The sequence below is a fragment of the Zosterops lateralis genome, assembly GCF_965231275.1.
Source record: "Zosterops lateralis genome assembly, chromosome: 5".
NCBI lineage: Eukaryota > Metazoa > Chordata > Aves > Passeriformes > Zosteropidae > Zosterops > Zosterops lateralis.
The window spans coordinates 27,579,225-27,592,832 of NC_139766.1; the positions used below are offsets into that span (position 1 = coordinate 27,579,225).

Here is a 13,608-nt window from a genome sequence, read left to right on the forward strand (position 1 = left end):
CTAGAGTCTTGCTCTAAAGGTAGCTGAGAGGATGACTGGAATGTTAAGGTGCCAGAGTGTATGTGAAACAAGGCAATAAGGAAGAAAAAAACCTATTTGATTAGTTAACAACTAGGTCTAATCTTAAAATTTTAAGGTAGGGTATTTTTAAGGGAGAATAAAGTAAGTTGTGTCTGAAATTTCCTGTGGCCCCACCCCAGATTTACAGTGATATTTGCAGAAGAAACTTGTTTACAAGGTCATATCATACTTCTCATGTGGGAGAAGACTTTAAGTGAACCAGTAACTTGCTGGAAAAGGACACAGATAGTAGTGAGGCGTCAGTTGAAACAGGGAGCTGGGTTTCCCAGAGGGCAACTTTATCAGGCTGTCTGCTCTGTTTCTTCAGCCTTATGGGAAAGGCTTGTGAAAAGTCAAACAGGTTAACTGCTGTGTTACAGTCTTGTGAAGGCCTCTTACCTGTACTGCATCACACATGGTTTGGACAACCCCTGGATCCAGATCTCTCACATACCTGCTGTGCATGGGCTGACAGAGCTGTAGCAGCACTGCCAGGTATTGGGTGCTTGTCTGCACCAAATACCAAGCTGCAAATCTGACAGGGTGTTTCTGCTCAGGGTCATTTTCAGGGCAGTTATTTATTTGTTTGCAGAGAGATTGTGGATGCAGAGTCCCACCAGCTGTAGGACTGAGCTCAGTGTATCTAGTTATGTTTTGTCACTGGAGATTTTCCCAGAATATTGACTATCTCTTAGAAACTGATGCCATAGGGCAACATCCAAAGACACCAAAGTAAACAGCCCTTACACGTCATGGGCTTTCAGCAGTTGTTCAGAATTTCCATGTTTTAGCCTTGAGGAATTTTTTTTCCTTATAAAATTGCTAACTAGACAGGCATCCCAATGGTGTCAATGAGCTTTTCCTCTCTGTGCATTGTTGAGCATGGTCTCATGTTGTGTTCAGTGAACTTTGAGCTAGAAGCATGGACTAATAAGAAAAATGTGATTTAGATTTTCCTTTATGAATTACCAATTTACATTCATCTTTTGTTTTTTTCCATCTTAAAATAATTGTAAACAGGTTGACTTCTTCACCAAGATTGTGTGGAAATACAGGATATATATATTTAGCACCAGTCAATCTGTTGAGAATGAGTAGGAAACCCATCAGTTCCTGAGGCTGTAATAGATTTCCTCTGCACAACATGTCAGCAGCCTGATGGAGCTGAGGGTATTCTGCCTGTGTACTTGAAATGTCAGGAATGCAGCATTTATTTGCAGCAAAAAGGCTGAAAATCAGGGCCTAAACTCTCTTCCCCAAAGGTTACATGACTTTTCAATAAGCTGTTGAGAGACATACAAGCTGTGCAACAGGTACTTCGTGGCAATGAAGCATCACTGAAATCAAACTGCAGTCTGCAACCACCCATGTGAGGTGCTTATGACAGTATCTGGTCCACTCCCCTTCACTCTCTCTTTGGAGACACACTCATTTTCCAAGGGTTTGGAACCACTTAGAGCAATTTTAGTAGACTTTGTTTTACCAATGTATACAGTGCTCTTTGCAGAGCACTTTAGGTGTGTGTTGGAAAACACACATTTATCATCTTTTATATGCAGCCCAAAAACTGTAACTCTTGCAGAGAGTTAGTGTCAAGATAATGTTTTAGTTAACAATAAGAGCTTACAAGTTCACTTACAAAAGCTTCATGGGGTCGCAGTACACCAAAGCATCCTCCTAGGAGCTTTAGCAGTTGATAGTGGAAGCTGAAGTAACAGTAAATCAGCAGAATAAGCACATAGAAAACTTCTCCCAAACACCCTGTCTCAGTTTCCTGTGATTTGCAGCTCAGAGATTTCCTGAACTTGTGATGTGTTTTATATATTTATTACCTCCGAATGCTTTTTTCTTCCATTAATTTGTTCAACAACTTGCTCAATTGATGTAAATTTTTACGACCTGTGGAAAAGAATTTCACAAGTTTACTGAGGATAGATGAAACCTATATTAATGTATTTGCAGCTGATGCTCACTAGTTCTTATGCTGGAAGCAACAGAAAAATAGCTTTTCCCTAAAACTCTGTTTCTGTAGGACACAACCTAAGTGAGGAGTGAACAAAGTATTATCTATTCTCTGTATTATCTTATTCTCTGTAACACAAATAAAAGGAATGCAGAGAACTCTTTTGATGAAGACTTTTACACATCTGAAGGAATGTCTCCAAGTTTACTTGAAGTTCCTTCAGCTACTGAAGACAAAACAAGAACATAGTGAATAGAGGAAAATGTCTTTCTCACCATTTCAGAAAATGCCCCAGATGGGAGCAGTGGGTGACTCTCCCCCATTTGCTGCTCACAGCCACATAGACGCATTGTGCTGTATCTGAAAAAGGTTGCAGTGGTTTTAGTTTCACAAGCAGTGTTAGCTGTACTGAAGCTGTGGCTCTCCACTGCTGCCAGCATCCACAGCTTTCCCTTCTGTAGCTGCCATGTTCCTTTTTATAGCTGTGATGCTCAGTAAGCCATGTCCTGGGAGCTGAGCTCAAAATAACCTGAGGAAACCAATCAACCAATCAAATAACCCCACCCCAATTTGTTTTCAGTCAGCTCTGTCCTTTGCTGGCACAAAAAAAAATCCACAGAACATGGGGTAAGGGTTAAGCCCGAGTCCTAAGCCAAAATTAGGGAGTTTCTTCTGGTGAAGAAAGTGCCCAACTCCGACACTTAATGTCAGAGTAAGTGTCAGAGAAATGCTGTGCAGATATATATTGAAAGTATATATACTGTAAGTACAGCTTGTGAAACAAGAGCTGCCTGAGATGTACCTTGCATTTTTTTACCATGATATTTAAGCTCTGATGAATTGTAATAGGCCCAAACCTAGGAATATGTTCTTAAAAAAGAAAAAGCATCATATCATGAAAACCAAAAAGCACTTCATCAATTCAGATGAAAAATCTGTCACAGACACTTCTGTGGCAAACAGTCCTTCACCTTAGGCTAGTGAATTTTTGGAGTAACTGACAAACGTGTTTATGGGATGGTGATTTGAATATACATATTTGTATAAATATATTGATTTGCTTGAAAGCCATGTAGTGGTCAAGAATTTTAGTGATATTTAGGAGTCAGAAGGGAGAGAAAGTTTTAAACATACAGCAATGATTTTCTAACAGTCTACTTGTAAAACTGTTAATTGAATGCAAAGATTTAATACCGCAGACAGATTTCACGGTATTAAATGTCTGAGACATCTATCTCATCACACAAAGCCCAGTTTCAGCAGAATTATAAAGATTCCTCCTTATTTGATTTCCAAGTTGGCCCCATAATAGACTCAACAAACTATAGCTATTAAGGGACTCTACATGATACAATATTGATTTCTCTAATAGCTGTATAATTATACTGGGAAGCTAATTGCTAATAAAACTCAATAATCCTCCTGAAAAATTAGCAACATTAGCCCGGGAGCAGGCTTGAAATGACTAAAGCCATTGTTCTGATAGCAATACCAAACATACATTAATAATTGTATTGCTTTAGCTGCACACTCCCTGCTGTTTTAGTACTTAACTATACTGAAATGCTAAATAGTTGTTGCCAGTTTAAGAAGTTTATCAGACAATATAAAGATGTCTTTGTGATTGTAATACAAAACTACATATAAGTGCACCAAAAAAGTTCTGCTGGTGAGGTTATCTCCTAAGAGCTCTGTTTATGGGTATTACCCAGAGTTTAAAGAGAGCTTTTATACCCCTGAGTCTTAACTCAGTAAGTAACTGATAAGATAGGCCTGGCTTTCCCTCTCTTCGGCCAGTTCACAGTGGTAAATGGTGCTGCTGTTTGTGCTGCATTTCAGTCATCCAGCCCCTGCCTTCTGCCTCTTATCCCTCCCCGCAGCCAGCCAGGAGCCAGCACAAACATCCTGGGAACAGGGCGACACTGCACACGGGAGACAAGTCCAACCCAGCCCCTGGAAACCTTTCACCAGCCAAAAATAGCAGGGCTGAGAAGATGCCGGCAAAGTTGGGTCTTGACATTGACTGATGTTGGCCAATGCCGCGGGACATCCGTCACGCGAACTGCTTGACAAAACACGGCCCTCTGTGAGTGTCCCACACCCTCCTTCCTCCCGACGGAAGCCGGGTATCTCGTGGGGACCTGCTTGGGAATCAGGCCAGACAGATGTCACCTTCTCACCAAGGGGCCCTATTTACAGGTTTGGGGAGATGCAAACAGATTTTACAGGAATTTTCTGACTTGAAAGGGAAAGACTGGGGGATAGCTGTCCATAAAACCCTGAATAACGCAATGAAAGTGAGTAGGGAAAACTTGATCAATGTACTGGAAAATAGCTTGGGCCATCAAGTGAAAATCTGCATGCAAACAGCTCGTGCTGTGGGGTGTTGCAAATGTTAAGGGTTACACACAAGTTCAGAAAGTAGAAAATCCATCAAAGGATATTAAACATAAGAAGGGTCCATTGGCTGGTTCAGATACCTTGCCCAACTGATCAGCTCTTAAACCACAGTCTGAACATGGTGAACAGAAAAATAAATGGATCAATTCTACAACTGAAACCCTAGAAAACTTCAGTAATTATCCTTCCTAGGAATAAAGGGGCCCTACTTCTGCATGAAATATGCACTATAAAGTGGCCTCTAAACAAGTAGCAGCAAGCAGTGCTGGTCTTCCAATAAGACAGTGCAACCTGAAGGTCTCTAACAAGCAGAACCTCTTCATTCCTCCTCAGTTCCTGGTGCCAAAGCACAACTTGCCAGGACCTATGCATATTTGAAAAGGATATACACAATTGTTAAAACTTACTTTATGTCTTTGGCTCCTCTCCCTTGCTCCATGCAATGCAGCACTGCCAAGCCTAGGCAGAGTGTCAGTCCCAAAACCAAGGCCACTGCTGCCTGCTGGCCCCCATCAGGGTTTACCAGGGTCTGCTTAAACACTGGAATAAGTGGTGGAAAACAACCTGCCATCTTCAGCCTCAAGTGGGTCTGATAGAGGTGAAACATGATAGATAACCTTTGCTGCTGCAGTACATGACACAATGGGGGAATGGAATACACCAAAAAGTGCAAGAAACTCCAGCAACCAGACAAGACTTGCATTCCTCTGGTTATTCCCAAATGGGGAGATGCTGCAGCTGAAGGTGTGACTTCAGCACACACAGAGGTTACCCTGTGGCTGACTTCCTGCTAGTGAGCTTGGTGTCAGCAGACACAGACTTTGTCACAGACTTTGCTGTGTGACCCACTATCATGGAGCCATCACTTACAATGGGCGATGCTGGGCCAAGCAGAAGTCCAGGCTGCCAAGGCCTCACTGGTACTGCTGCTTAGCTGGGCAGGATGAAAACTACCTTATGTCTCTTTACAGTGAGAGACAATCATGCTTCTGACTGTAGTGTGAAAACAAACCAAGAGAAATAAAACTAAAAAGTCCCTGTGAAACCATTGCTAATCACATCACTTAGCATGACTATACTGAAAGAGTATGGAGCCCAGGGAAACAGCTTTGCAGGATGGTGAACAGATTCAGCTCTCCTTGGAAAATACAATTTAATTTAATTTCATATGTTCCACCTTTTGAGAAAGTCTTTTTTTTGATCAGGACGTAGGAAACCCCGTAGCACTGCCATTTTACCTGGTACCAGAGGCTGTGTCTGACATTACAAATGGGTCTGGAAATTGAATTCATTCCCACCCCCCCCCAACTCCACCCCAAAACCTACAGAGCAGTAATCATTCACCATAACAAGTCATCCTAACAAGCTGCAGGGCAGAGATACCTCACATTTAAACCAACCAGTGGCAGCCAGTGAACAATGTCTAGGTAACCAGAACACCCTTCATCATGAATCTGATATGTTTAACAGCTAATTAAACCTGTGTAGGGATTAGGCTTTACATAGTACAGTTTTATGGCAACAAAACCTGAGCTTCCTAAGATTACATTGAGCAGCTCCTTATCTCTGATGCCGAGATGTTTATCAGCACCATATGTTACAAGCTCCTGCTATGTTTCCCAATGACCTTCTGGGACTTAATCAGCCTGAGTGTCAGGGGTTGAGGAGCTGAGGACATATATTACAACACAGAATGCAACACTCAGCCAGGCAGAATAAAAATGCAGGGCTGAAGTCCAAAGAAAAGGTCTTTGTTGGTTAACTTCTGTCCCTAATAAATTTGTCAATTAGAAAGAACAAACGTTAAATTTGTTTTCTTTGCCCTTGCTGTTGCTTTGAGAGGTCCCATACTGCAAGGTAACACAGGGTGTGTACTCAAGTATCAGTAATGAGGGGAAACCTCAGATGATTCATGATTTGGGAATGTTTCACATAAAAATAGCAAATTCCAGCTTTATATCTGGAGGCTATCCGTGCTGTCCAGTTATGTTTTCCAGCCTTGGAACCATAAAAAGAGATGCCATGAAGAGGAAATTTTTGTCCCCAATGTCAACAGCTCTGCGATTGTAGTGATTTTAGTGACACACTGCTTTTAGAATTAATTAGCACTCTGTCCCAAAAGAATCCAGGCATGGTCTTTCAGAACAACCACATCAGAAAACATGGAGTATCATGCTGACACTTTTATTCTCATATGAAATGCACATTAAGAAAAGCTTAGGCAAGGACTGGATTTGCCAAGACATTTCCATGCAAATGATGAGATGCATTTTACAGTGGCTTTTGCAGGGAGAAGGACCTACCTACCATGCTTGAACACCCCTGCACTCTTCAGGTGAGCTGTGTTTACATTGATAAGAGCTGACTTGAGCTGTCTCCCAGCCCTGAAACTGCCTATTTCTGCCATGGCTGTGCTTGACTCCCCACATCCTAACCCACCAGCAATACAGTTCACTCTGGCAGTTCCTCTGAACAAGACAAGTCAACCCCATCACTGCTACCCCTCACTCCAACCCAGCTGCTCACAGTGATATGTTTGGATACATAATTTCCTACGTGTCCCTTCTATTTATTGTAGCTCACTGGGCTCAGATCCAGGCTGAATTTCATGGATAAGGATGCTGATCCAAATGTTGACACTTTGCTGCATGGCTGCAGGATAGAGATAAAGCTGGGACTGGTTTGCAAGGCATTTGCAAATCTGTGCATTATTTATCTGTTGTTTCATTGAAAATATCCTTTTTGGAATTTAAAGCATCTCAAAGACAGATGTGGCATGACTAGCATTTAGCTGAATGTGCTGCATACAGAATACAACAAAAAGACCAGGTGTTTTAAAGGATGTAATGGCCATGGTTTAAGAAAAGAATTGTGTTACTGGATGCCAAATCTACAAACACATTTATAGAACCTTTGCTTGCTTCTGACAGTGAATATATGGTTTGGGTGGATTTTTATTTTTAGAAACTAATTTCCTTTCCTATAGCAGATGTGTGCTAGTTGCCACATTTTCCAGGCATATTTAAAACTATTTGGACACAGAAGAGAGTTTAATTGGCTGACAAGGATTGTAAGTGTGAACCTAGTAACTGGCATGGCTGTCTTGAAACTTCATTAGTCTGCACTGTGGTGGGAGGCTGTTTTAGAGGTACTGTGAATGCAGCATCTGAAGCATCTGACTGTGGGTATGTGGCACATATCGTGTGTTACACCAAGCTGGAGAGGGAAGAACCTTCAAAATGAGATGTTTAAACTGAACATCCCAAACCTTGAGGAATGCAGGTCTAGGGTAGATGGATATCAATGACACATCTCTGTCTCCACCTCAGAGTCAGGACTCTCCAATATATGGCTCATCAAGGTCCTGCCAGTGTTAATATTTTATGTCCATTGTGTAATAATACATAGAAGAGCACTTTCATTAAAGATATTGAAAAACATTGCAGAGAAGGGATGATAAAGGGTGTAGCACTGTCTGTTGAGCATATTCTGCTGGCTAGACTCTTGCCTGAGAAGCAAGACAAATGTCAAATATATATGTGAAAATAAAGTCCATGCTAGAAGCCCTTGCGCACGATCTAGGAAGCCTCTCCCTTTTTTTCTATCTGACCTCCCTGCTCCTGATTTCCTGTCTGTAAAATGCTTTAGAATTTGGGGGAGCAATGAAGAAACATTTCCAGCTTTACAACCCACAGCCTTGTATATGAGTAATGCATGTAATGTGTAGAAGGCATTAGTACCATGTTCCACCTGAGAAGAATTTAGCAGTGAGATCTCTCACTTCCTAGACAAATGTTCTCACTATGCAGTAGCCTGTCTCATTTCAAAATGCAATAAAGAGAAGCTGAATTTAAGTCTGCAGTTTGTGGCTTAACATCTCTTGCTCTGTTTTTTAGCATAAGCTGTTATGTCCCTAGCAATGGACAGACTTGCCCCAAGAACAAAAGCCTATGCAGTGCACAAGAGAAAGTCAAAAATTAGACAAAGGGAAAAGGTAGGAGCTTTAAGTACAGATTTAAAATAAAGGAAGGCTCCATTGCACAAGAGGAGGGACAATATTAAGTCTGTGAGAAGTGAGCTAGGAGAAACAAAAGTGGGAAAAGATTAACAACACTTTAAGGGAAAATGCCACTCCCCAGGCAAAAGCCACAATACAATCAGATCAACCATCCCCAAATGAACATAAACTCTTTCAGAGCAGATTCAGCTTGTACAAGCAGTCTCTTGCTCTGGCCATTTCTCTAAAGGTATTTATTGCCAACTGCTAAAAATCACTAAAGTTTCTTACGACACATGCCTACTACACGTTTGTAGACTTGGAACAAGTAGTACTTTAGAATCTTCCCTGTCAACAGAAAGGATATAACAAAAGAAAACAAACCTACTTGTAGCCCTCAGCTCTAAATTTCCAGTCCCTTTTAATAAAGTGAAAAATTTTAGCTATTAAAAAATTCTGTGACCTTTGCAATGCTACAGAACACTGATACAAAATGTGAATAGTACAATATCTGTTATATAATATATATTTATATTTTAATATATTACATTTATTTCTACATAAAAGGCTATAAATACTGTATATGCCTTATATTCATGGTTCCCAGCATTTGACATTATAGTAAGTACAAACAAAAAAAATACTTATAAAAATACAAAAAGAACTCAGTAGAAATAGCTTTACATTTTAAAATCTTGTAGTCCTCATTGTGTCTATCAAGAGTTCTGGGGCTACAAGAGCACAGGTAAGAAGTTGTCCAACAATTAGGCACAATTTCATCACTCGGAGATCGGAGCTGCCATGAAACCAGTCACGGATTCCCAAGGCTACATAAACTGAGATCTCTGCCACAGCAAACAGACTTTGAGTTTTCAAAGTGAAAAAGTCAGACCTAAATCTGGGGGAGGGGGAAAGAGATGAGAAGGTAGGGTGCCCTTAGGATGCCCCACCAGAATCACAGTGCTTCCTGTGGTCCTAGGGTATATGACATTGCCTTTTCTACCTGTTGTAGAGGCTGCCCAAGGGGTGATCTGAGGGGAGGGGAGTATTTTCTGCAGCAGCTTCAGGCAGCTCAGAGGCAGGTAGGCATCTGGCATGAGGGAGGGTGCTGGGGGTGAAAGTGGAGCAGAGCCATCCTCAGGCATAGCTCTGCCATTAGAGTCCCATCACTTGGGGCAGACTCAATGCTCTGCCTTCTCCCTACTAACCAACTTCACTGAGAAAAAGCAACTCACAAGGACTTGTACAGCAGCCTTTTTCCTCTGCCAAGGACAGAGACCACCTATATTTAGCCCAGCCTATGTTTAGTCTCAGGCCGTCAGAGTGCCAGAGCCTTGAGCTGGAGGTTCCTTTTTTTGTTTGTGAAGGTACAAGGAAGGAATAACTCTGAGAAACAAGAAGCCAGTGCTGTGCTGTTTCCTTCCTGGAGTCCAGCCACAAGGGGAAAAACAAACAAGCAGAAAAAAAAACAGGGATGTGCCATTTTTTCGTACAAGTAAAAACAGTAAGTCAAATGCCATGATGCTGCCTGCATCAGGCAGATGCTCGACATCACCAGGCTCAGCCTCTGCCATGGGGCTGGCACAGCCCACACACCACGGCCAGGGCTGTGCACCCTCAGCTACCAGCGTCTCTTGAGGAAGGAACCCAGCCCGGCACAGTGCAGTTCTGCTGCCAGATGCTTCTGCATCATCTTCAGGAAAAATAAATGTCTTTCCTTAGTCCCATGGAGGCCATCTTTCAATACATCACACCTGAATACCACCAGTCCAGGCAATGAAGGCACATTCCAGGGGAGCTGGAGCTGCCAGCTCCCCCCTAGAGCGGTGCGGGGCTCTCATAGGGGAGCCCGTGAGCACGGCAGAGCGGGGGCGAAGCCTCCTGGGCACACAAGAGTTCAGTTTCCTCACTGGAGTAGACAGTGGTGTCCATGTCATCTGAGTGGTATCCTGACTGGTATCCACTTGTCTGGTTGGAGGCTTCAGACATGACGGATTCATTACTCTTGCTGGGCACCAGGGTGCTGCAAAAAACAATCAGAAACAGGGCTGAGAGAGCTGTGGAGATGCTCTTCTGGAGGGCAGGTGTGCGACTCTGGATGGCAGCTGCTTTCCATCACAGCAACAACCAAAGCAAAGGGCTGTGCTCAAACCTGGCCAGAAGCCTTTTTAAACATGCATTTGATTATAAGAAGAGACCTATTCATATGCCCTAACTTCACTAATGCATGAAAAAGATGTTTAATTTTATGATGATACAAGGAGTTAGATTGCGACCACAGATGAAACAGAGAGAAAGCTTTTAGAGGCTTAACTTCAGCTGTGGTGCAATTGTAACTGCAGTATACCTTCATCTGAACTGAAGTTGTCCTGCAAAAAAAAAAAAAAAATTCCTGGGAAGCTCTCAGACAGCATACGTGAGGAGGTTTCAGCCCCATGAATGCCACTGTGCTTCCTGTGAACTGCACAATGAAACCCTTGTACAATGCTCTGAAAATACACCCAGGTACATCCTGAAAACTCAAATGTCAGCTATTAGGAAAAAAAGAAAAAGCAAGCGAAAAACCAAAAGCTGTTCATTGGTTCAGACAGGTCCCCACGTGCTCAATTTTGTGTACCAGCTCAGTACCTTCAAGGGGTGGTTGATGCTATTGCAGCTGATAAATACAAGTCCTTTTTGGGTACTGACTGAGGCTTCCAAAAGCTGCATTACCTCCCCTTTCCTAATAACAAATGCAGATGACCAGGCACACTGGGCACAATTTTGCTTTCTGATTTTGAAAATACTTTAAGAAAAGGGGTTTTTTTCCAAATAGTTTTACAAACCAATCAGTCTTCTGACATACTGGAGTAAAAGGTCATATTCAATCCTATGTGCAGCCTGAGCCTTACCTAAAGGGCATTTTCACTTGTTTTTCACTCTCTTCCAATGCCTTCAGCTCTTCAGATGCAAGAACCATCCCACTATCTGTCTGGTTTTCCTGCAAAGGTGTTGGAAATGCATTAAATGGAAGAAGATTAAAAACACACACAAAAAAGTATCAACAGAAGGAAAGGGTGTGTAAAGAGACAAACTCACCTCCTGAACAATTTTTACAGTGGTTACCAACGGGACATCTTCAAATGTTTTCACGCTCACAGGGCGGCTTTTTCTCTTGCTACCTTGTCGGTACTGACTGCAAAGAAAACAAAACAAAACAATTTTGTTTCCACTATCCACAACTTGGCTGCAAACAGCACAATGATATCAGAATCCTTTTATCTCTCTTCAGAGAAGTTAATCCTTTTGTCAAAACATATTATGAAAACTCCAAAGTATCTATTTATTGAAAGGGATGAACAGCTAGTAAGTGGCATATTTCTGACCTTTTGCTCCTGACTATATTGATCTCTGAGCAAATTCTAAGAAATGGCTTTGAGAAAACAGCTTCTTTCCTCAGTTACACTGGAGGGTTTCACTTCCTGCAAGCTTTGCTTAGAACTATAATAAACAGAGAAGCCTGGAGCACAGACATGTGTCTCTTCCTTTGGACTGCACTTCTGAGACCCCTGGCTGGACCTAGGACAACAACAGCAGAGTCAGCACAGTGCTGCCCTTAAGCTGTGGGGATCAGGACAGGGAGTGCTAAATCTCTCTTGAAGGCTCTTCTCCAAAAGAAGCCCTCTGAGTCAGGATGACATCCATAAAAAATATTGAGCAAAAAAGACCCAAAAAATTGACTTGCATGGAGATACTAATACAGCAAACAAAACAGCACTCTCAGCTTTCTGCCTAAGTGAATATGGAATGAAATGGATGGTGTCCTAGTTAAACACCAAATTTATGTTCTTAACAGCTAATCACGGAAAAGCCATGGAGTTAGAAGAGTAACTTGCATCCACTTGAAGTGCAAAGCTGGAGACTACTAAGAGCATCATTCATGCCTTTTCCCAGCTTTGAGTCTAGCTATGCTTAATCCTGCTCATCTCCAACGGACATTTATTTAAATTGTTGGGGATTTTACAGTTCCTTGAGTAGCCTTCTGAGGTGCTCAATCACACTTTAGAATGTTTTTCAAATCATAAACCTAAGTACTTGCTCAAATAAAATTTGTCCTAATGCTGGGGACCCAGAACAATTATTTAACATCGTCTTTGGAGCAAATTTTCATATACTGAAACATATATACAGTATATACAAAATACATATATACTGTATATATACAATATATACAGTATATATGTATACTGTTGCTATGTTCCCTCTCCATTTTCTCTTCCTAAACTTAACAAAACCAGTTCTTTCAAGCTCTCTGCACTGGCCGTGTCTTCTGCTCCTCTGCAGTGGTATCTAATTTATTTCCCATCCAACACCTCAGTACCAAAACCATCAAATGGACAATCTAGTCCATGCACCCTCCTGGACAACCTGATCTTGTACAACTAGAAGTTCATTCCACAACTTGCCTTCTAAGTTTGGAAGCTCCCTGTGTGCCTGCATTAAACATCCACATAGGCATAGAACTGCATGGCCAGGATTAGAGTTTTCCAGGGTGGTGAAGGCTGAGAAGCCCAGCCTCTTGATCTGAATGACCTCCCAAGTATGGGAGACCTGCCTCTGCTCAGCCCAGACAAGAGCCAGCCTACAAGGGTTGTTGTAGATGCATCAAAATGCATCCTCTCTGCTATCATCCACATCAACTATTCTCCCTAAAAATGAAACTTAGATTATTTTGACTTGATCTGCTCTTGACAAATCCATGCTAGCCATTTGTAGTTAATTTGTTTTCCTGTAGGCATTTACCATTACTTATCTGAATATTTATTCCAGGATTGTTCCTAGAATTCAAATTAAACTGATTGCAGAATTACACTTTTTCTGTTCTATCTAAGAGTAGGTATTATCTGTACACTTTACACTAACTCTTCTGTACCTCACCTGACTGTTTTTAATGACAATCTTTCAAGGTTCAGAAATTACATATCTATTTCCTAAACCAAATATGGCAGATGTTAGGAGGTCTCACTGATTTTAATTTATATCAGCAATCTAAACGTTCTTTAATATTTTCCATGTTTTCCCTCTGCTTGCTATACTCCTCCAGCTTTGATTTAGAGATCCTATTTTTTCATAGTTAGTACATTTGTGAAGATTGAAAAAGACAGATTTGAACAGATCAATCTTTGCCGCTACCTGTATAGCAAGATCC

At 41.7% G+C, this 13,608-nt stretch overlaps 1 protein-coding gene across 1 annotated transcript in view; it reads right to left on the minus strand.

Annotated features, from left to right (window-relative positions):
* Positions 1 to 8,431: 8,431 nt before the first annotated feature.
* The window catches only part of KDR (kinase insert domain receptor), a 30,822-nt gene continuing 25,645 nt past the window's right edge, over positions 8,432 to 13,608 (minus strand). The window contains exons 28-30 of the mRNA XM_083861151.1: positions 11,499 to 11,595; positions 11,312 to 11,400; positions 8,432 to 10,443 (exon numbers count right to left, since the gene is read on the minus strand). Of these exons, the coding sequence (XP_083717277.1) occupies positions 10,239 to 10,443; positions 11,312 to 11,400; positions 11,499 to 11,595 (391 nt within the window). The 3' untranslated portion in view covers positions 8,432 to 10,238. The remainder of the gene's footprint in view (positions 10,444 to 11,311; positions 11,401 to 11,498; positions 11,596 to 13,608) is intronic.